The 24,631-nt window shown below is 38.1% G+C and overlaps 3 protein-coding genes across 4 annotated transcripts in view; all 3 read left to right on the top strand.

Annotated features, from left to right (window-relative positions):
* ptpn21 (protein tyrosine phosphatase non-receptor type 21) overlaps positions 1-8,538 on the top strand; it is a 32,448-nt gene extending 23,910 nt beyond the window's left edge. For both annotated transcript variants that reach the window (XM_079852524.1, XM_079852525.1), the window contains 5 exons: positions 1,263-1,481; positions 2,137-2,265; positions 3,588-3,822; positions 5,340-5,500; positions 7,357-8,538. In XM_079852524.1, the coding sequence (XP_079708650.1) occupies positions 1,263-1,481; positions 2,137-2,265; positions 3,588-3,822; positions 5,340-5,500; positions 7,357-7,485 (873 nt within the window). In that variant the 3' untranslated portion in view covers positions 7,486-8,538. The remainder of the gene's footprint in view (positions 1-1,262; positions 1,482-2,136; positions 2,266-3,587; positions 3,823-5,339; positions 5,501-7,356) is intronic.
* A 5,254-nt stretch (positions 8,539-13,792) lies between these two features.
* LOC307147658 (zona pellucida sperm-binding protein 3-like) lies at positions 13,793-16,172 on the top strand. Its single transcript, XM_079852565.1, has 8 exons — positions 13,793-14,357; positions 14,856-14,974; positions 15,050-15,153; positions 15,245-15,422; positions 15,564-15,681; positions 15,765-15,847; positions 15,926-16,017; positions 16,088-16,172. The coding sequence occupies exons 1-8, from the start codon at positions 13,821-13,823 to the stop codon at positions 16,156-16,158; spliced, it is 1,302 nt and encodes a 433-aa protein (XP_079708691.1). The 5' UTR covers positions 13,793-13,820; the 3' UTR covers positions 16,159-16,172.
* A 2,531-nt stretch (positions 16,173-18,703) lies between these two features.
* Positions 18,704-20,974, top strand: LOC307147657 (zona pellucida sperm-binding protein 3-like). The gene is made up of 8 exons (XM_079852564.1): positions 18,704-19,266; positions 19,597-19,715; positions 19,789-19,892; positions 19,970-20,147; positions 20,292-20,409; positions 20,490-20,572; positions 20,658-20,749; positions 20,822-20,974. Exons 1-8 carry the CDS (start codon positions 18,727-18,729, stop codon positions 20,890-20,892), a joined length of 1,305 nt encoding a protein of 434 aa, XP_079708690.1. The 5' UTR covers positions 18,704-18,726; the 3' UTR covers positions 20,893-20,974.
* The last annotated feature ends 3,657 nt before the right edge of the window (positions 20,975-24,631 follow it).

The following is a 24,631-nucleotide window of genomic DNA, read 5'->3' on the forward strand; positions in this document are numbered from 1 at the left end:
GTGTTTCGGTTTGTGGGGTCACCTTATGGAACAGACTGAACAATAACATCAAACAGAGCCATAATATCATTCATTTCAAAAATAGATTAAAGAAATCATTACTTGACCAATACAGAAATTAATAGACCTAAATGCAGGAATGGAATTGTAATTTAAAGGTATTGTTGTATGTTGTTGTAAGTTATTGTAAGACCTGAAAGATTATATGCGGTATTTGCATATCTATTTAAGTTGTAATAATATTATTTTGTGAAATAAGGGGCAGGATTAAATAAGATATTTACCATATAGCCTGTCAGCACACTTCAATAACCCCAAAGAATGCAGGTTAATGTGTTTACATGCCGGGAGAAATCAGGGTGAAGGGCAAAAATCTATCGGTTTATTCTTAAGCCGTTTATGGCTTTACTCTGATAAAGAAAAACAGGTTAACGCACTTACATGATCACATGCACTGTCGGCTTGTTCAGCATAACCGGGTAAAGAATGTGCATGTAAACGTGCTCTTTATTCTCTGAAAGTAAAAGTGAAAGCAAAAAACTTTTGCTGTCTGTTGCACATTCTCTCAGACGAGAGATGAATCTACCTCAACAAAAGCTGATAACGATATTTATCAACTATTTTAATTTACTGGCTTAAACGGGTGGTATAATGCCCTTTTCACAAGATGTAAAATAAGTCTCTGATGTCCCCAGAGTGTGTATGTGAAGTTTTAGCTCAAAATACCCCACAGATATTTTTATATTGCGTGTTAAAATTGTCACTTTTTGAGAGTGAGCAAAAACGCACCGTTTTTGTGTCTGTTCCTTTAAATGCAAATGAGCTGCTGTTCCCTGCACAGGGGGCGGAGCTTCAACGGCTTGTGTCCTTATACCATACTTGTCAACACTCCCGTTTTTCCCGGGTTTCTCCCGTTTTTTAGCCCTATCTCCCGGACCCCTCCCGGTTTGTTATTTCTCCCGGGAAACTCCCGTAATTTGTATGGCCTAAACTCCTTTAGGAATAATCGGACCATTATGTTTGTCTAATTTTGACCAGTTGCCAGATCTTGTTCTCCACCCCACTTTTATAGTTTATAAACATTGATAGTGAGGTCATCAACTAGCAGTTCTGTTGAGGGCAGATGTTCAGTGGTATAGCAACTAAAATACTTATTGAGTGGGGAATTTTGAGAGTGCGTGTCATACGTCATTACTTGCTGTTAGCATGCTGTGTGACATTACGTTCTGAACAGACGCTCATGTCCTGTGTGTTTCCTGCAGTGTAAGATCCTGGAGCAGCGAATGGAGCAGGGGATGGTGTTCACAGAGTACGAGCAGGTGCACAAAAAGCGGCCCAACTGTGAGTGCACTATCGCTCAGATGCCCGAGAACAGCGACAGGAACCGCTTCCAGGATGTCCTGCCCTACGACGACACGCGTGTGGAGCTGGTGCCCACCAAAGAGAACAACACGGGCTACATCAACGCCTCACACATCAGGGTGAGCTGTCCATCTGTGCACATTCAATCATGCATGGACATTATGCATCGATACTTCATGACATTGTATTTAATTTTAGGAGTTCAACCCTGCTGATTTCATACGAATTTTTATAATACAAACCATAATACTAGAGATCTTAATGACGTACTACCAACCCTCAAAGTTTAAGCACAAACTGCTGAAACCCTGCTGTTTTGTAAAAAAAAAATATATATATATATTATTATTATTATTATTATTATGCCCTAAAACTGATTGTGCAGATCAAACTGTAATCCTAGGCATCTGAAACTGGTTTAAAGGGTTGGTGAAACAATCGTCTTGCCCTGATTGGCCACATGGTGGCGCTACAGTGATCAAAACAATAATGGACAACACTTAGTCTAAGGAGCATTCAAAACTTTGTCGATCAGGCATATAACAGTTATGAATGTTAAAATGCTACATTTCTATTGTAAATTACCTGAAATAGCTTAGATTTAGGTTTGTTCAGGCTTGCTAAATTAAAGCCTATATTTGTATGCATGCACTTGAAGGTCTTAAAGTGCTCGGACCCCAATAGTTGATGCTTGCAGCTATATTTTATTTATGTGTTGATTTATATCAGATTAATCAGCCTTCATATTGTGATTTGTGTCGCTGTGTTTACCAGGTTACGGTCAGAGGTAAAGAGTGGAGTTATATCGCATCTCAGGGTCCGCTTTCCAGCACCTGCCAAGACTTCTGGCAAATGGTTTGGGAACAAGGAGTTGCCATCATCGGCATGGTCACAGCGGAGGAGGTGAACATTAAAACACATCTCTGCATGCACGGAAAGGAAATGTGGTTGTTATTACTTTAGGTCTGGGTACTGACACAAATTTCATGATTTGATTTCAATTCACAAGATTGCGATTTGTTTCAATTCCAATCCTGATTTGATTAGATATCGATTAATATCTAATCGATATATATATATATATATATATATATATATATATATATATATATATATATATATATATATATATCGATTAATATCTAATCGATATATATATATATATATATATATATATATATATATATATATATATATATATATATATATATATAAATTGTGTAATCTCTACAACTAATGCTATAATAAACCATACAGGGAATCCTGTCAGCTAGTACGTTACTGTAATATTAAAGGATAAAATTGATTTGTGTAGAAGCATTTTAATTGCATATAAGGTAGTTTTTATAATAATAACTTTGCAATTAATGATATAAGTTTTTATTCCAATTTGTTAAGCAGTGCCTGTCATAATGATGGATTCATTTAAACATGCATTAAATATTAAAGAACAGATTAAGTAAAAATATAATGATATTATATTCTGACGTAGCTGACTATCGAGTCTATGGACATTGAATGGCTTTCCTGCAGTAAAATGTACATTACGTGACATTGTTCTCAAGCTGATTTATCCTTCTTTCCGCGGTTGAAACACTGATCGAGCGATTACACGAGGGTTCATTTCTGTAAATTTTACATATCAAAAGTCACAAAGCTTCTTGCAGTTTATTGGATGGCAGGTTCTACAATTTACAAATAATGTTTGTTCACGGCATGCATCAACTAACGTTTATCGAGATTTTGCGTCATCAAAATGAGAATCGATTAAAATTAAGTCCTATTTGTCATTTACAGTGTCACTCTTCAAACTGATGTGTTTTGCCTTATTAAATCTGTGCATCCTGTCATACAAGTTTGACCCATGCTTTTATGCTTAAAGGTGAAGAAGACCCAACTTTATGCATGTTTTGTAAGATTCCCCAAACTGTTAAACATATTTTATTAGATTGTCCTGGACTTAATACAAGTAGAATGCTCTTTTATGAAGTTACCTTATTTAGTAAGATAAGGTTTTGGATTTTTTTTTTATCATAATGTTCATTTAAAAAATCTTTGCTGTTTTTGTTTGTTTGTTTTTTATTTTATTTATATGGTATTTGTATCTTTGTAATTTAATTTCTGCCATGAAATTAGCTTTGAATGCTGACATGGCACTAGATAAAACACTCTGACTCTGAATCTTTGCATCCTCAAACTGGCTTGTTTTGTTTCCTGACCTGCAGGAAGGAGGTCGTGAGAAGAGTTTCCGCTATTGGCCTCGTCTGGGTTCTCGCCACAACACTGTTACTTATGGACGATTTAAGATCACCACGCGCTTCCGTACGGACTCAGGGTGCTACGCCACAACGGGCCTGAAGATCAAACATCTCCTCACAGGACAGGAGCGAACCGTCTGGCACCTGCAGTACACAGACTGGCCCGATCACGGCTGCCCGGAGGACTTTAAAGGCTTTCTTTGTAAGTATGACACCGTGTCCTAACCAGATGGTTTGTCTGTCCACACTAGACGCGACTGCGTCAAAATCAATCAAAACCCACAGCCAATCAGAACAGTGTGTGGGGGCGGAGTCTCGCGGCACCAGAGAGTAATCTTGACGGCGCAAGAAAATGGATAAGTCGCTACATAATCAAATTCACAAATATTACACCATTTAAACATTATTCAAATACATAGGCTACTGAGTTACTAAAACAATCTTTGTCAAATAATTCACTTGTTTGTTCACAGTTTGAACGTTCTTGTTTCCATTTGTTTAATTTCAAGATCTGAGGTGAATTATCCATTGTTGCTTTTACAGCTACAAAGCTGGAGCACTAAATGATATTCAGAGTCACATTACACGCTTGACGCTTTTAACATTAAATAAAGCACATAAACAGTCCCTGAGATCATCATCGCCACACTTTGTGTTTGCTGTTCCAGCGCGATGCCGCAGAAAAATAGAAACCGTTTCTAAAATAGGATCGTCATGTGTCGCCGTCGCGGCTGGTTAGGACAAACACTCTGATTAACATGCAGCTGCGCGTCACGGCATCACGTGTATTTAGGACACAGTGTAACACTAGCCGCGTTTCCATTGCGCGAACTGAAATTGCAAAATTGAAAATACGCCCAATTGAAACACGTCAATTTCGACAAAAACTCCCATTTATCGCTTGAGGAGGTTTTTCAGGCAATTCGAAAAATAAATATTTCGCAAAACTGCACTGGAAACAGTTTTTGCGCATTTACAGTTCACCTGACGTAGATGACGCGGTGTGTTTGGACAGAATATGAGACAGAGTTCTTTATTAAATTCATAAAAGACAAAAGAATGACAGGAATACTGGATTCTAAACCTCAAATAAATGCCACAATCAAGACCTCGACACAGATCTGAGGGAGAAACACCCAGAAACTCCTCGTATGTGCCGCTCACTGTAAGGGTCTTTCCTTGCTATTAATGCTTGGATAACACACATACGTCTCCTTTGATTAATAATAATGCTCAGTGCAGTGGCTGGGATATACGTAAACCTACCAGCGTCTCTTGCCATGATTTTTGGAATGACTTATGAGATGAAAAAATTAAGTTTTTAAGTTTCGGTTAATGGAAACGCCGTCATTTCGCAATAGTTTTTTGTCGACATTTAGAAAAAATTGCAAAAGTTTTGTGCAAATCTGTAATGGAAACGTGCTTACAGATAACAGGCTTTCTTCAGATCAAACATCACTGCTTTTGGCACTCAAGACATCACAGGTGGTGTTAGCATCTGCAAATGTGTTTGTTTATAATTTTCATATTCATATTGTCTGGACAAATTGTACATTTCTCTGTTAGTAGACCAGAAAGAAAAGTGAAAGTGTTCTCTTGAATTGTTGAACATGCTTGAAATGATTGAAGAAACATTGTGGTGACGTTCATCATGCATGACTTTAAGCAGCATAACTGTTCTGGCATGTCTCTTTAAACTGCTCTATTTCTGTGTCTCAGCGTACTTGGAGGAGATCCAGTCCGTGAGGCGACACACCAACAGCTCCAGCGACCCAAAGAACACAAACCTGCCGGTTCTGGTGCACTGCAGTGCAGGGGTGGGACGCACTGGTGTGGTCATTCTGTCTGAGATCATGATCGCTTGTCTGGAACATAATGAGGTACATATGTCCTGTGCTTACAGTGGCATCGCAGAACTAGAGCATCTCAGGGTGAAATGGTCACGGTTACCGGGGTAAACTACACACACTGCTCACCGTAGGCATCAGGGCAGAAAGAAATGTTACACTTCTGCTTCAGCTTACAGAACACATGGTTGCTAGGAATAGAGATGACGACGTTCTCTGCATATGTAGGCATGTGGCTGGACAGGTTTGAACCACACTGAGACCTTAGTCATGGCACATGGTTTAATATGACGAAAGCGAGGGGCGGAAGCACAGACTGTGGTGCTGTTGTGTAACCTGGGGTCAGTCGTTCAGCCATTGAGACATTGACGTTGGTTAACATTGTAAAACATTATGAAAATTTGACCTAGGGATCATAAATATAGTTTATTGGGTTGCACTGTAATCCTGTCACAGTATGAGACATTTCATATAAAGTTAATGGTATATATCACACATTGATTTCTTTAGCTGGAAATTCAACAGAAAAAAAAAATTTATTAAAAAAAGAAGATGATTGTTTTTGAAAAATACATGGATTTACAAATCAAATAAAACATATTCATTTAAATGAATAATTATTTATTTTAATACATTCTTAAATATATTAATAATAATTTAATAATAAATATGTATATACATTAATCTATCTGATATCAGTGCAAAATTGGAAATTTTGCAAAATATCATTTTTTGTTATATTTTAATGATTATAATTTAATATGAAATGTCTAATTAAATGTAATTGTTAAAATAATGTGTTTTTTTTTTAGTTCTGTTTTAGTTCTTTTTATATACAATATTTTAATCTTTCTTATGTAAATGATTTGTAGCAACTGAAGGAATCAGTTCAAAAACAGATTCATAAAACACTTGTTAAACCTAAATACATGAAAAAAATTAATTATTTTACTTTAATATTAAATGTTATAATTAAATTAATAGTTTAATTTATATTTATATTAGGGCTGTCAAACGATTAATCGCGATTAATCGCATCCAAAATAAAAGTTTGTGTTTACATAATATATGTGTGTGTACGGTGTATAATTATTTTCTATATATAAATGCACACACATGCATATATATTTAAGAAAAATGTGTTATTTATATATAAAATATTTATATATAATATAAATTATATATAATATAAATATATATACACAGTATATACATGCAAATATTTCTTAAATATATACATGCATGTGTGTGTATTTATATATAGAAAATAATTATACACCGTACACACACATATATTATGTAAAAACAAACTTTTATTTTGGATGCGATTAATCACGATTAATCGTTTGACAGCCCTAATTTATATATTTTATTTATATGTATTTTTTTATTCATTTACTTTTTGTACATTGATCCATTAATACCAACACTTTCTTTTCTTTCGTCTTCTCTTCTATATCTGTCTAATATCAGTGCAAAAACAGATTCATGTTACAAGACACGAGTTCAAAACTAAAGTTATTCATATTTAATATTTTTTGGAATTATTCTAATATTAAATGTTATTTAAGTAGATGTTATTTAATTAAATGTAAATATATATCTTTTACTATTGATCGTATTCATTTGTTACAAAACAATTTTTGTTTTGTATTTGTGCGTTTTTATATATATAATTTAACAAATTATGTACAGCCCTTTGAATTTCCATTGCGTATGACATATATATATATATATATATATATATATATATATATATATATATATATATATATATATATATATGCATAAGTATGCATTGCTTTGCCTATTTATCTAATATTCTAAAGCATGGTTGAGATCCAGAATGTAAAGGTGAGGTCTGACGATGCGTGGTTGTTTCCCAACAGATGCTGGACGTCCCGACTGTTCTGACTTTGCTGCGACAGCAACGCATGATGATGGTGCAGACGCTCTCACAGTACACCTTCATCTACAAAGTGCTCATTCAGTTCCTGAGAAACTCCAGACTGATCTGAGACCAGCGCTGGCTCATGTCCCATGAGCCCTCTCACGACCTCTCAGTCCGCCGGAGCCGTGAACGCATCGCATCGGGCCGGCGCCGGCGCGGCTTGGCTTCCTCACAGTATTAGTGACGGGGCAAGTATGAAGGACACTGCGCCGCGCTCTCTTTATCCAGTATTATTCACAGATGTCCCTGTGGGCTTTTACACGTGATCGCGGACGCCAGTCCCAGCACTTTTATTTTGCTGTACATAGACGCGAATGACGCAGCTGTTATTTAATATGATGCGCTGAACTGCAGTGGTTCTTTTATACCGGGTTCCTCGTGGATTTTACTAGTTTACGCATGAAGGTTTAGCACGCCAAAACGAAAACGGCAGACACGGTGTTTAAAGACGTGTGTGGATTTCACTTCAGTAGAAATGATCGGGTGAATCTCACGAAAAGCCCCAAAAAATATTAATACGATGGACAATGCAAAGTTCATGAAAGTAAAGGCAAAATGTACACACAAAAAAAAAAACGTGCTTTTCTATACGCTAAATAAAACGACTTGTTTGTTTTCATGAGATTCACCTTGTTGCATCATGGGATGGATGTTACAGGACTCCGGGAGTTTCACGTCCAGTGTTTAAGCTGTTTCTTGAGATTTTGGTCATGAGCGTGTCACTCTACGAATGGGTTTCACTGATCAGACGCATCTCGAGTTCGAATGCAGCCAAAGACGGGAGGGTTTATTTTCTGTCCGCAGACGCAACCTATAAATAATTTACAATATGTATTACAATTGTATATGAAAACTCTCAAATGTATTCTACGTATCATAATCAGAAAGGCTTTCTCTTTGCATTAGGGATGTTTTTGTATTTCTTCAGCTCTTTCAGCCACCAGCATTCAATAACCCGACGCACCAAAGAGCGTCACAGACTTGACTTGTGGATTGGAGTGAACAATAGTGTTGGGTATATTGTTAACGGTTTGTGACTTACACACACACACAGACCAGCTATGATGGTTTACCAAAGAATTTTCAGCATATTGAGTTCATTTACTTCTCTTATCTTAAAGTCTTAAAACACTGTGAAACTGCATTAACCAAGCACAATGTGCCATATCAAATCATGTAGGCCCTTGGCGTTTTAATTCACATTGCAATCAGGTCTTCTAATCTTTCATTATTATAGCAGCGCTGATTGATTTTCACAGAAAATATCCAGGTCATATTTCACTTCACAAACAAAAGTAAAAAAAAACAATGCAATTTAAGTAAGTGCAATTGAAAGTATTTGTTGTGCTGAATTTAATTTATTGTGTCCTGATGAATTACTGAATTCCAGTAATGAGATTTTTCACATTGCTGAAAGGTTTAATTGTCCCAAAATAGGCTTTATTTTCCATGCAAAATATAAAATAGTCATAATAATATTTTTTCTTTAGATTTTTGGGCTAAAATATGACCTGAAATTCACTCTAAAGCTCTGAATGGTGCGTAAAACAACAGCAATGTCCTTTTTTTTTTTTTTTTTTTTTTTTTTTTTTTTTTTGTGAAGGACAATCACTTTTTTTCATAGTATTTTTTATGCATCTGAATTCTGAATATCACTTCAAATCGTGAATGAACTAATACGTTTAACAGTTCGATTGATCTGAACATATCTACACGATGGCTTGAATCCGCATTTATCCGTCAGTACTATATGAGGTGAAAGTCATGTAAGTGTTTGAGTAAATGGTTACAAAAGCACAATGTCTGTCTCAGAACCTTTTCATTATTCATGTTTAGTTTTATTGCTCTAGATTTAGGCGTTTGCTCGTATTTAGTATGTGAGCGGCCCGTGATCAGTGTTCATCTGAACTGGAAAACGGAGATTCAAGACAATTTATGAACAAAGCTGAAAACTGGACTGTTAAAGCCCTTCCCAGAGCTGCTTTTTGGAATACATGTATATTAATAGCACATACTGTTTATATGGCTGATTTTAAGTGTTATTAACTTTTAACCATATTAAACTTGCCGCCATCATCATGAGTGTGTGTTCTGATGATGTACAGCTGTCAGAAGAGCTAAATTATATCCCATTGTAAACAACTATATTTTTCATTCAGAAAATAAATATTTTAAGTTGTTTAAGCAATGCTTTGTCTCTTTATCTTATTTTACACTGGGTGGAAGGAGGATTTGAAGAGCATAAATTGTTTTTCTGTATTAACGCTCTGATGGTCCTCGGTCATTTCTGACCGAATCATTTTCTGTTTTGAATTTTTAAAAATCACAGCTTCATCGGAAGGTTATGATACTTGGTGACTTTTATGGCATTAGGTATGTGGATACAAAAAAAAATTGAGGTCATGATCCGAGCATGCTAATTGGTCGTAAAAAAAATAGTCACACTCGTGGTCTTCGGTCAAAAATGACCGACCCATAGGAAATGAATGGGAAATTTACAAAAACACAAAAATTCTCTGTACAATCTACAAATCAACCACGATTCTAAAAAAAAAAGTACACCGCAGTAAAGGGGTGACACTCTACAACATCAAGAGTGCAAAAAATTCACACCCACCCACACACACACATACAAACACACTTTTATACACATGCACACCAATAAATTCAGATTACAAAAAATCTGTTTTGAATTTTTAAAAATCACAGCTTCATTGGAATGTTACGAAACTTGGTGACTTTTCTGGCATTAGGTATGTGAACACAAAAAAAAAAATTAGTTCATGATCCGAGCATGCTAAGTGGTCGTAAAAAAAATTAGTCACAATTTTGGTCTTTGGTCAAAAATGACCCCCACAGGAAATGAATGGGAAATTGACAAAAACACAAATATTCTCTACAAATCGGCCACGATGCAGAAAAAAAGTGCTCAGCAATGAAGGGGTGAAACTCTAAAACATCAAGGGTGAAACTCTAAAACATCAAGAGTGAAAAACATAACACAATTATAATTAATATATATATATAATTAATATAATAATTATTAAAATAATTAATAAAATGTTATAAACCTAGAATTCACAAGCATCTCCATTTAGAGCTATACAGGCATCTAGTGGTAAACCCATGCAATAACATGATTTATTTAATTTTATGTTTAATAAATTGATTTTTTTTTTTTTTTCTGAAAGCCTAGTCTCTATTTTAACTGAAAATACTGTATAGAAAAAAAAAAAGAAAAAAAAAATAATTCATTATTTTCAATGGCAAAAAATGGACTATAAATATTGCATAAATATTAATAAGTTCAATCAAATTGTCTCAAAATACTAAATTAAAAAGAATAAATATTATAGAACAAAAATAAATTGCATTGGTTTTTACTGGGATGGAGGAAGTTTCATTTTTAGGTGTCCGGTCACTTCTGACCTGGAAGGCCCAGGATGTGACTCCTAAACGAAGACCATCAGAGGGTTGAGTACAGAATGTTATTTGCATAATATTTAAATGCCATTATGGTATATGTATATATTATAAGGTTAAGTTTAAGTAATTTTATGTGCTTTTGTCATTTTTACTAAAAAATCTATATTGCCTTATTTTTAAGTTTTAGTAATTCTAGCACGTAAATGAAAATTAGAAATGTTACCTTGGTCTAAGTTTTATTATTATTATTATTGTTATTACTTATTTTATAACACTGCAGCAAAGTACTGTGGTATTACCATCTAACTCCATCACTTTACCATGGTACTACTGTACTTTTTGTTTTATAAGGGAAGTTTGTCAATGCATTAACGTCAAGTTGGTATTTGTTTTTGACAATTCTTGTATTACTAAAAATGTGACTACAAATGCATGTAAAAGTTTCTACAAAGTCCTTAAGGGTAAAACTGACCTTTTCTGGGAATTAAGACATTTTATTGTGTAAAAATAAAACAAATCATTTATATAGTAAATTATGCATGTATGTACAATGTATCCCATCAGCCACAAGAGGTCTCCATGTTTTATGTGATGGTTTTGTGGATGCATTAAAATAACCTTGTTGGAAAAAACTTGAAAAGGTATTAAGTGAATTGTAATGCTGTCTCGGTATTTCTAAAATGGTTTCGGTCATAAAATGTTTAGACTTTCCCTGTGATCAGTGCAACAAACTTTATCCTTTCCACCTCTTGAAAGTGAAAAAATGTTTTATCAATATGTTGATTTATCTCTCTCGTTGAATTAAATCAGAAGTAGTCAAGTAATAAAGTGTTATTACACATCCAAAGAATTAAAAATACACAGTGAAGAATAAAAACGGGACAGTTATTGTTTTCCTTGCAGCTCATTTGTTGCATAGTAGCCTATATGATGCGCGTGCACACGGACTTAAGTGATTATACTAAACTAAATAAAAAGTAACTGTTTTGTCTATGTAATTTGTATTTTAAATATATTTATGAATAATCTATATTATTTATGTGAGCTCAGGTGCTTTTTAGAAGACACGGCCACGTTCACACTGCGATCCTTAGCACTCAAAAAAAAATTTGTATAGCTGACCACATTGTTTTAATCCAATATCAGATTCCCGTATGAACAGATCATGGTCCTGAACTGATCCACACGCGCGAGCGTGAAGCTCAACTTCCATGAATGAACTGAAATTGCTCGCATCGCGTCAGTGACACTGGCCTGGGTGACACGGCAGTGGATTTTCAAACCTCTCCCATCCCACTCCCAGAAAAAAAAATCCCATCCCATCCCAATCCCAATCCCACGAAAAAACGGGGGCAAAATCCAACACGATCTCATGAAAGTGCGTATCTATAACCGAGTGATATTTCTCGTATCATTTATACGCCAAAACGAGTTTTTGCGTTCAAATGATACGCACTGTAAACCCCTTGGGTAGGATTAGGGGTGAGGAGAGCGTGCATATTACACGCCATAAAGTGCGTATCATATGCACGCGAAAACTGCGTATCATATGTACGCAAAAACTCGTTTTGGCGTAGGCCTATAAATGATAGGCTACATCATTCGTGCTATACGCACTTTCATGAGATCGGGCTCAAAAAATACAGTAGATCACAGGACGCCCACCTTAGTTCAATAAAAATCCAAAATGTAGTTTTTTATGTTATTTTATTGAACTGAAAGCCATCTTAAACAATGCCATCCCACTGGATTCCCCCCAAAAAATGTCAGCCTCTAGTGGACACGCACCGTCCACCGTCTAATCTGGTTTGGGTTTTTGTGTTTTTTTTTTTTTTTACACTGAGCAAATATAAAAATCAGAGATGCATGCGATTACTTTTGGAAATAGGAAAGCTTTGTTTCCAAATACACCAAGTAAAAAATATCCTGCCAATTTTGTAAACCCAGCCAGTATAATCACAATTGATGGATCTAAACTGCAATATCTAACATATAACAATAACAAAGCATCCAATGTGTAAAAAAAAACACACAAAAACATGATTTATGCACTAAATTCAGCATAAATTTCAGGACAACCGGCATATTTTTATGCCCAAACTTCTGACGCTCAGCGCTTTCTCCAGTCCGTTGTCAATTCCCACAATGCACCGTGTGAGCGTGAAACTCAACTTCCAAAGGAATCATTGTAAATGCTCGCTCCGCACCAGTGGGCCTGCATCGTTAGCGGTTACCCGTTTATTTATTGTGTGATCTGCCAAGGAAGCCATTGAATTTATGCTCAGTCAGTATATATATAAAATAAAAGATGAAAAAAACAGAGCAGAATTTTTAAACATTTATGATTTGAACCCTCATGTTTTGCTTGTAGAGCTGTCACTGTAATGTTTATGAGCTCTGACAAATCAATGTTATTCACTGATTACCTTACGCAACTGTCTTGATAACTTTGGGAATGCAAAATCTGACTCCCATGAGTGCAGAATTGTAACAAATGTTGATTTAAAGTGATTTAAACATTAATTCTGATTTGACTGTTCAGACTGAAGTTGCATTGCAAAACATCTGACCTGTATCGGATTTAGTACCACATATGGAAGTGGCCCAAATCGGAATTGAAAAGATCAGATTCCATGTGGTTTGTGCTGTTCACGCTGTCATTAGAAAAACAGATCACATATGAACAAAAAATCGGATTTGCATTTGCCTGCCGTCTGAATGTAGGCTAAGTTTCTATCATGGATATGGTCAGTTTCCTAATTGCAAAAAGACTAGATTAAAACCTCAAGCCTTTTTTTGGCTAGTGACATTATAGCACGTTTTCATTGGCTAATACATAAACTCTACAGGTCCAGAGGAGAATCAAAGGTAATCAATTAAGGTCAAAGGGGTGGAGCCACCTTAATTCAAAGGTGTACAAACAGGCAAAGCCAAGCGGTGGTGTGTGTTGTGGCATTTGTGTCAAAGTTTGTTAGGATGGGGTTCCTGATAGTTGTCTTAGTGATTGTTGCATTTGATCTGCATGATGTCTGGGGAAGTTTAAGGTACAGTCATAGTCCAAGAAGCATGGGGCCAAAATCAGATCCAGCTTCCAGAAGTCCTGGCCTTTCTCCTCGAGGACTCTGGAACCCTTTGCAAGTGGCTCCTCAGTTTCAGAGTCCTTTGGGTCCCGACTTCAAAAGCCTTGCACAGGATCCTTTTGGCACTCAGGAGAAGCAGCTGTTGCAGGGTCCAGTGAAGCCTTTGGATTGGAGGTATCCCGTTGTTCCCGAGGTGCAGAGTGAGTTGGTGGGGAACTTCCCGATGAGGCACCCCATGACTCCCAGCAGCGTAGCGGTTCAATGCGGCGAGAACCGGGTTCTTGTAGAGGTCCAGCATGACTTTTTCAGCAATGGTCAATTGATCCAGCCAACTGGTCTGTCTTTAGGTGGATGTCCTGTTGTTGGTCAGGATCCTGAGTCTAGAGTGCTCATCTTTGAGTATGAATTACAGGAGTGCAACAGCGTGCTGATGGTAAGAACTCCTAAATCTTAATGGGTGATTTTGGTGTGGCAGAAGAGAGCCAAAATCTTTCAAGGAAAGTCAGTTAACTTGTTTGTCATTTGCAATGCCAGGGCAGCTAAGACCAAGTTCTGTTGTTAAATCCTGAATTTTCAAGCTACTTGCCTTTTAAATAACCCTTCAAGGGTTATTCAGGTAAACTATCCAACAAATGGTATGAAAGGAGCTTAAGAAACCAGAACAAATCTTGTGCCTTAAGTGTTAAAGCTAGTTTTTACCCAGGAACAGCCAATGTGCATGTCTCCAAAACATTGACTATCTCTGGCAACACTGGTGCTTCTGAGGGCAGCTGTAGTGATGTGAAGACTTGATTGATTGGTGATTTGCTCTTCAGGAATTCTACCATATCGCACAGAGCACCTTCTCCCATTCATAGCATTATGAGGGCACTGCCTTGGTATATGTGATGTCTTTGGGATGACCCTCTTGGTAACCACAATCTTTTTCCAGATAAATGAGGATGAGCTTGTCTACACCTTCTCTCTTACCTACACCCCTGAGGCGCTTGCAGGTACTCCGATTACCCGGTCCGATGGTGCAATAGTTGGTGTTCAATGCCATTATCAAAGGTAAGTGATCTGTGACTTTCTGCACTTTCTCGTGAAACTGGGAGACCGTTTAATGGGTACTTTCATGAACCGCAGGCTTCAGAGTGTAAGCAGTGATGCCTTGAGGCCAGCATGGTTCCCTTATGCTTCAACAGAGGCTGGTCAAGAAGTCTTGCTGTTCTCCCTGAAGATCATGATGGGTTGGTACAGGTTTTTTCATCCAATAAAATAAAACCTTTACCCTTGCAATTGTGGCTGTGCCTAAAGTTTTTTTTTTTTGTGTGTGTGTAGATGATTGGTCCTATCAGAGGCCTTCATACTCCTATTTCCTGGGTGGTGTTATTAACATCGAGGCATCTGTGAAGCCGTACAATCATGTGCCTCTGCGTGTGTTTGTGGACCGCTGTGTGGCCACTCAAGTGCCTGATGTGAACTCCCTTCCAAGATTTTCCTTCATTGAGAATCATGGGTAAGGTCATGGCCCTTGATGCGGTAGGACTGTTTTAAGTTGCTTTTTGTAACCACTGTCACAGTCATGGGTAAGGTCTAGTTGCTTGATGCTCTACAGTTGATATCCATGAGTTGCTCTTTGTGGTTGCTTTGTTGTCAGGTGCTTTGTGGATGCCAAAACTACAGCTTCCAGCTCCCGCTTCATGCCTCGGTCTCAGGTTGACAAGATCCAGTTCCAGCTGGAGGCGTTTATGTTCCGGGAGGGCAACAGTCCTTCTGTGTGTACTATGAATATCATGAGTTAATTTGACTCCTCCTCTCATCTGCTTTGGTTTTGTGACTTGTTTGTCATCCCATGCAGATCTACATAACCTGTATTCTGAAGGCAACTATTGCTTCTGCACCCAGTGACGCTCAGCGCAAATCCTGTTCCTTTGCCAATGGGTACATGGGGGTTTTTTGGGGGTTTATTTTTAAGTTGACTTCTGATGTTGGAGGTTTCATGTATTTGTCTTGTTGCAGGTGGTTTGCTGCTGATGGAAACGACCAAGTTTGTGGTTGCTGTGACTCAACATGTGGTCCTGATGGTGAATTTGCTGCTGCTCCATATGGAGGTTTGTAGGGTTTTTTTTTGTTTTTTTTTGTTTTTTTTCAGGTGCTCTAACTTGGCTGGCTTCTCTCTAGGCGTTCAGTGGGAAGGCAAGGCCTCACTTGGTCCTGTAATGGTTCAAGGGCAAAAGGGAGGTTCTCAATAAAACTGGCAAACCAATCCATGCTTGCATCTGACTTCTCATTTCACGTCATGTCTGGTTTAACATTTTAAATTGGAAGTGCCTCATTCTGCCAATGTGGTAAAACTGATAGTCCTACTGTACACTTGTAAGTCCCATATATCCTGGAACCCTTTGGTTGTATTGTTATATGGGACTTGCAAATGTTTTTCTCCATAAGGAATTTAAAAACCTTTTTTAAAGGCTGCTAGTGTAAGACCAAGGTTAATTGATGTATACTTTAAGTCATCAGTTTGTTGCTTTGTTTAATTGTAAATTTCCTGGTGAAATAACCCATGATGCTCTTAAGAATTCCAAAAGCGCTCTGCAATGAACACCTTGTCTCATGAAGCACTGCAGATGCAATGGAATTGTCTCCCAATAATATTCCTGTGTTTGTGCATATTGTGACACTTTATTGTTTGTAACCCGCTTCCACTGAAGTTTGATCACATTAAGTTGTAGTGGGTATATAAAACTAAACTTTTTTTTTTTTTTTTTTTGACCTGTAGTTTTAGTGTACAATGCAACTAGTCTATCATTTGTTTGCACTAATGTGCTCGTTAGTTTACATAAGTTATCTTTGACTAGCTGTCAGTTTCTTTTTTGTAAAATTGTGAATGAATGTAGATATATTAAAGTCCTCTAGTGACTTTCTAAAACACTCATTTGCTAATGCAGTGGCTTTTCAGTCCTGGTCCAAGGGATCCACTCATCTGCACATTTTGGCTATATTAAGATTGTCAGTTTTTTTTTTTTTTTACAAATCTGTTTCAAACTTCATTTCATTGTTTAAAATCTGATTTGAATCACATTTCTGTAAATCAATTTAACTCTGACTGCTATGATTGGGTTTCATGTGATTTATGCAACTTTCTCATGCCACACAATGTAAACATCAGACACGGTTTATGAAACATGCTGAAAGTCACTGCAGCAACAAGATTGTTGTAAAGTGCTCAATGAGCAGAAAATGACAACATCATGAAGACATGGTATGAGACCAGTGAAGACGACAGCATGGAATAAAGCTGCTCTTACCAGCCTCCTATGATTCTGCTGTGGCCTAAGAAGATGCAGTAGTCCAGTGCGGTGGCTAGTACACGTTGTAAATAAGACAACATCTGTATTGCAAACCCCTTTGTTGCAGTTGTTTTTGGCGTATGCTTACCAATGTAATTTCCATAGAAATCAATGCAGATATTTTGGAAAGTGAAAGAGCGGCATGGATACACAAATCTGAATCTATATGATAGATCTGAATTAGTTGCAATATACAATGTGGACATCAATCATTTTAGTTCAGATTCCAATCGGTTACACAAATAACTTGAGTTCTTGTAGAAGTCCAACAGGACTTTTTCAGCACTGGTCAGTTGATCCAGCCAACTGGTTTAATTAATATGAGGAGAGTCTCTGCATGAAAGACCCGCGACTGGCAGATCAACATGCTTCTGAATTTCTCTCCGATACAGTAGGAAACTAAATTAAATGTGGAGGATTTTATCTTTGACCAGATGAATTACAGGTCAGTTTACGTGACAGGATACGTGTAACTAAGCGATTGAGAGCGATCGTTAAAAACGTTGCTGTTATACACTCAAAAGTATGTACTTTTTCTTCACAAAAAGTGTACATACTGTTAGGGCATAGTATAAGTAGGCGAATTGAGAAGCAGCAAGACACAATAGGTGTGTTCGACATCGGCTGCGGCTGGATGCACCCGATCAGCGAGAGTAGCCGCGTGCAGGCGGGGAGGAGCTGCAAACGGAGACGTGAAGTCGGACACTTTCTGGTTCCCGTGGTGACAGCTCACGTGGTGTTTGCATACTTTACCACAGCTGAAGTGAAATAAATGCAATATTTGCCAAATAATAGATGTTTCAGAGACATTTTCATTCAATACTTTATGTACTGCTTCACACAGCGTCTTGTTTTTGAACAAGAATAAAGTTCAACATAAGCTACTATCAATGAAGTGGAGTCTACGTTTTTTAATCAGTTTTAATTTGATAAACATGACACAATATAACATCGCAACGACATGAAAAGAGTGTTTACTGTTATAAAAAACTGATTTGAGAGCTTTAGAGGAACTAAAGGTGTTCGAATAAACACGAGTTTCATGCAGTGAATCCGGCCAATCGTGGAACAGCTGTGTCATCATCAGCCCTTGTGCAGCCCAGTGCAGCCGCTCTTGAGAAGCTGCGCTGGCTGAGTTCTCCGGCTACTCTCGAATCGCTCTCGCCTACTTTGATGGCATACGTCACAGTCACGTGGTGTCGGCGCTGTATCAAGTCAGACAAAATTTCTAACCGGCATGCACTGCTTTAAGTCAGCCGCCGATCGGTCTGCGCAGAGCTGCATGAAGTCAAGCAAGCCTAATGTGAAGAGCGGTGGGTTCCCAAAATGCATAAACTCTACAGGTCCAGAGGAGAATCAAGGATAATCAATTAAGGTAAAAGGGGAGGAGCCACCTTAACTCAAATCTGTACAAAATGGCAAAGCCAAGCATTGGTGTATGTTGTGGTGTTTGAGTCAAAGTTTTTTAGTATGGGATTCCTGAAAGTAGTGTTGGTTTTGGTAGTTGCATTTGATCTGCCTGATGTCTGGGGAAGATTGAGGTACAGTCATAGTCCAAGAAGCATTGGGCCAAAATCAGATCCAGCTTCCAGAAGTTCTGGCCTTTCTCCTCGAGGACTCTGGAACACTTTGCAAGGGGCTTCTCAGTTTCAGAGTCCTTTGGGTCCCGACTTCAAAAGCCTTGCACAGGATCCTTTTGGCACTCAGGAGAAGCAGCTGTTGCAGGGTCCAGTGAAGCCTTTGGATTGGAGGTATCCCATTGTTCCTGAGGTGCAGAGTGAGTTGGCGGTGGACTTCCAGTTGAGGCAACCCGTGACTCCCAGCAGCGTAGCGGTTCAATGCGGCGAGAACCGGGTTCTTGTAGAAGTCCAACAGGACTTTTTCAGCAATGGTCAGTTGATCCAGCCAACTGGTCTGTCTTTAGGTGGATGTCCTGTTGTTGGTCAGGATCCTGAGTCAAGAGTGCTCATCTTTGAGTATGAATTACAGGACTGCAACAGCGTGCTGATGGTAAGAACTCGTCAATCTTAATGGGTTATTTGTTGTGGCAGATGAGAGCCAAAATCTTTCAAGGAAAGTTACTTTACTTGTTTGTCATTTACAATGCCAGGGACCAGCTAAGACCAAGTACTATCCATTTGAATGGGGAAATCCTGAGTTTTCAAATAACCCTTTAAATATAAGCTTTTAAATAACCCTTCAAACCAACAACATCTGATGCTCTTAATTAAGAGCTATTGCACAGAGCACTTTCTCCCATTCATATCAATATGAGGGCACTGCCTTGGTATATGTAAAGTCTTTGGGATGACCCTCTTGTTAACCACAGTCTCTTTACAGATGAATGAGGATGAGCTTGTCTACACCTTCTCTCTTACCTACACCCCTGAGGCGCTTGCAGGTACTCCAATTACCCGTTCCGAAGGTGCAATTGTTGGCGTTCAATGCCATTATCAAAGGTAAGTTCTCTGGCTCTTCACTGCTTCTTGTGCAACTGGGAGACCATTTAATGTGTACGTTCATGAACCGCAGGCTTCAGAGTGTAAGCAGTGATGCCTTGAGGCCAGCATGGGTCCCTTATGCTTCAACAGAGGCTGGTCAAGAAGTCTTGCTGTTCTCCCTGAAGATCATGATGGGTTGGTACAGGTTTAATAAAATGGCCACAGTCGCAAGGTTGAAGGTTTGAATTTTTTTTTTTTTTTTTTTTGTGTAGATGATTGGTCCTATCAGAGGCCTTCATACTCCTATTTCCTGGGTGGTGTTATTAACATCGAGGCATCTGTGAAGCAGTACAATCATGTGCCTCTGCGTGTGTTTGTGGACCGCTGTGTGGCCACTCAAGTACCTGATGTGAACTCCCTTCCAAGATTTTCCTTCATTGAGAATCATGGGTAAGGTCTTGGCCCTAGATGTTATAGGGCTGATGTTAAGTTGTATTTTGTGACCACTTTGTCACATAGTCATGGGTCAAGTCTAGTTGCTTGATGCTCTACAGTTGACATTCATGAGTTGCTCTTTGTGATTTTTGTCGTCAGGTGCTTTGTGGATGCCAAAACTACAGCTTCCAGCTCCCGCTTCATGCCTCGGTCTCAGGTTGACAAGATCCAGTTCCAGCTGGAGGCATTTATGTTCCAGGAGGGCAACAGTCCTTCTGTATGTACTGCGACTATCATGCATTAATTTGACTCCTCTCATCTGCTTTGGTTTTGTGACTTGTCTGTCATCCCTTGCAGATCTACATAACCTGTATTCTGAAGGCAACTATTGCTTCTGCACCCAGTGACGCTCAGCGCAAATCCTGTTCCTTTGCCAATGGGTACTTTTCTTTTTTTATTATTATTTTTTTTTATTATAGCTGACATTGCTCATGTTGAAGCTTCCATGTATTTGTCTTGTTGCAGGTGGTTTGCTGCTGATGGAAACGACCAAGTCTGTGGTTGCTGTGACTCAACATGTGGTCCTGATAGTGATTTTGCTGCTTCTCCCTACGGAGGTTTGTAGCTTTTGCTCTAAGGTTTCTTTTGATTGTTTCAAGTGCTCTATCTTGGCTTTTTCTTCTCTCTAGGCATTCAGTGGGAAGGCAAGGCCTCACTTGGTCCTGTAATGGTTCAAGGGCAAAAGGGATTTTTTCAATAAAACTGAAACCAATCCTTGCTTGTGTAAAGTGTGGGGTTTACCTGCCTGTGGATTAATTTTAATAAAGACGATGGACTTGAAATAGACGGCTAATAGCTTTTATTGAGCAGAGTGTTAGAACTGGGGAGGAGAGCAACACCACACTCCATGCCCGCACACTCCCTCTTTCCACACTCCACTTATGTCATCCTCTCTCTGAGGACTCAACAAAAAGTCATTGAGTCAATATGTAGAAATTAAATACAATGCTTATTAAACAAGAGACTTCACACTTGTATCTGACTTGTCGTTTTGCATCATGTCTGGTTTAACAGATTTTAAATTGGAAGTGCCTCATTCTGCCAATGTGGTGAAACTGATAGTCCAACTGTACATTTGCAAGTCCCATACTGGAACTCTTTGGTTGCATTGTTATATGGGACTTGCAAAGGTACAGAATTTTTTTTTTTTTTTTTTTTCTCTATGGAATTAATAAAACTTAAGGCTGCTAATGTAAGACTGAGGTTAATTGTTATACTTGTAAGGCTATTAGTTTGTTACTTTAACTGTAGAATGCCGGGTGAATCATTACCCATGATGATCTTAAGAATTTGGCAAGCAATTACAAAAGCGCTCTGCAAGGAACACCTTGTCCCATGAAGCACTGCAGATGCAATGGAGTTGGTCTCTATCATTCCTGTACACTCAGTGTTTCTGCATATTGTGACAATTGTTTGTAATCGGCTTCCACTGAAGTTTGATCACATTAAGCTGTAGTGGTTATACAAAACTAAACCTTTTTTTTGTGTGTGACTTGTATTTTCAGTCTTCATGAATCTCCAGTCTCATTTGTTTGCACTCATGTGCTTTTAGATGACAAATTATCCTGGAGAAGCTGTCAGAGTTTCCTGATTGTAAAATTATGACAATGTAGATATCTTAAAGCCTTCTAGTGATTTTATAGAACTTTCTTATTTGTTAATGCAGTGGCTTTTCAGTCCTTGCCCAAAGGATCCACTCATCTGCACATTTTGGTTATGTACAGACTGTCAGTCCTTATCTGAATGAAAGTATTAGCAAGTGTGGCCAAAAATCACTTTTTTTTTTCTTTTTTTTGTTTTTTTTAAAAATGGGTTTTGAGCTACATTTCATATATTGTTTAAAATCCAATTAAAGTTGTGTTTCTGGAAATCTGTTTCAATCTGACTGCTCTGATTAGACTTCATGTGATTTATGTAACTTTCTCATGCCAAAATTGTAAATATCAGACGTTGTTTTATGAAACATGCTGAAAGTCGCTGCAGAAACAAGATTGTTGTAAAGTGCTCAATGAGCAGAAAATGACAACATAATGAAGACATGGTTTGAGACCAGTGGAGACGACAGCATGGAATAAAGCTGTTCATACCAGCCTCCTATGATTCTGCTGTGGCCTAAGAAGATGCAGTAGTCCAGCGCGGTGGCTAGTACACGTTGTAAATGTTTTTTTTACCAATGCAATATAATTTCCATAGATATGCAGATATTTCGGAAAATTAAAGATGGAAACGCATGGATACACAAATCAGACCTAAATTAGTTGCAATACACAATGTGGACATCAATAATTTTAGATCAGATTCCAACCGGATACACAAATAATCAGATTTGGACTTACAATGTGAACGTAGCCAAAGTTTGTCTCTCTTATTTAACACCTGATTCAGATCATCAGCTCATTAGGCAAAAGCTCCAATAACTGAACTAAGGGTATATTTACATGACAACAATAGCTGCATTTCCACTGTTGGGCCAGTGCGGGCCAGGACTTTCAACAGGCCCAAAACAACACTGTGTTTCCACTGTCAGGCCAGAAGCTCCACAGCGCTTCACTAAAACCCACCCATAACACACCTCTCTGGAACAACGTCACACAAACTTTTAATGGAAAATGGTGTCATGAAAATGAACATGCATTTCATTTCATTTCATTTGTTTATTTATATAGCACATTTAATGCAACAGCTGTTGCCCAAGGTGCTTCTCACAATCACTAATAAAACACAAAAATAAGAGTAGCCTACAGAGAAATAAATAAAAACAAATAAATCTAATCAAATCAAAAATAAAAGTTGAACGCACAAAACAGACAATGTAATGATCAAACATTTATGATCAAACAAATGATCAAATGCATAAAAAGTTTTAGTTGAAAATGGTGTCATGTAAATACTAGGAGTGTAACAATACATCGATTTGGATCGATGCATCGATCTAACGATACGATGCATCGATGCCACACGTAAAATATCGCTATACGGTACCAGAGCCCGTCTACGGAGAGCCTGCCCACTCCCTATTAAGTCCTATTGTACCGAATTTTGGTTGTAGTTCCACCAGAGTTCCACTGGGGGCGATCACCCATGAGTGCAAAATGAATGGGAGTCTATGGGGCTAGACGGCTAAATTTGTCTCTTTCACCCGATTGCCGTTGAGAAATCTCAGATTTGATTGTAGGTTTTGCAAGTTCAACATGGGTTATAGGTCGAAAGTTGAATGAACGAGTACTTATGTCCTTTCGATTTCTTACAGGTTGAGTTGTTGTTGCCCAAAACACGCTAGCATTCTGCTAATGAATGCTGATTGGTCAGTGAAGGACTGATTACGACCAGAGATACCGCTTGATGGCATCTTGGCATCCGAAGCGGGACCAGAAACAAACAAAACAAAAACTCGTCTAGCACGTGTATTTACCTGTGTCAGCTGTGTTGTCGATGCCTCGAGAGAAAAGAAAGTGCAGAGAGCCCGAAAACACCAAAGTGACTGAAGGATTGCCGTAAAGCAGTATCTCTGGTCGTACGATGTGTATGACGTCATTGACACTTTAAAAGACTTTTTAAAGCAAATAAGTGACTCTAAAAAATCTAAAACCCAGCAATGTGTAATTTCTTTGCATCTCCTTTCGAATACAACATTCAAAATACTAGACAAAAAATTATATCCTGAGAAAAGTGGATTTTGAGGGGTGTAGCGCCATAGACCTCCATTCATTCTGCACTCGTCCTGTGAGCGCCCTCATGTGGAACCAGAGTGGAACTGCAACCAGTTCAGAAGCTGGAAGTTTACTGAGAGTGAAACTTCTCGCCTTATTAGACATTCTCTGACGGTACCTTTATTTTGACATTCCACATCCTCACGTAACGTCTATCTACGCTTTTCCACCAAAGCGCGCATTTTTGTTTCCTCACCATACTGTCTGCCAGTTAATCTCCTCAGCTGAAATAGACGCCTGACAAGATTGACCGAATCCTAAACACATTTTGTAACAAAAGCCGGTATTGTCCACTGTCAAGGTATCGTGAGTTCAGGTTTTACAGCAGAAACGGACAAGCACCCTTTGTTGTTGGTGAACACAACCCGTCCATTTTAGCGAATCAGTGTGCGGTATTCAGGTCAGGTGACAAGGCTGATATGATCACTTCGAAAAGAAGCGCTAGCTGAGAGGAGTTTCGGCAAAGCTGACTAAAGGGAAATAAATACAACATTTTTCAAATACACAGACTTAAATAGTTATGTAATGTTATCTGTGTTATATTTCATCAACAACAATGTGAACTTTTATAAAGATCTGTTAGGCCATTAACTATTTAATGCATCATTGTGCATTAATATGAGGAGAGTCTCTGCATGAAAGACCCGCGACTGGCAGATCAACGTGTTTCTGCATTTCTCTCCGATACAGTAGGAAACTAAATTAAATGTGGAGGATTTTATCTTTGAC

The sequence above is a fragment of the Squalius cephalus genome (assembly GCF_949319135.1).
Source record: "Squalius cephalus genome assembly, chromosome: 20".
In the NCBI taxonomy this organism is placed as follows: Eukaryota; Metazoa; Chordata; class Actinopteri; order Cypriniformes; family Leuciscidae; genus Squalius; species Squalius cephalus.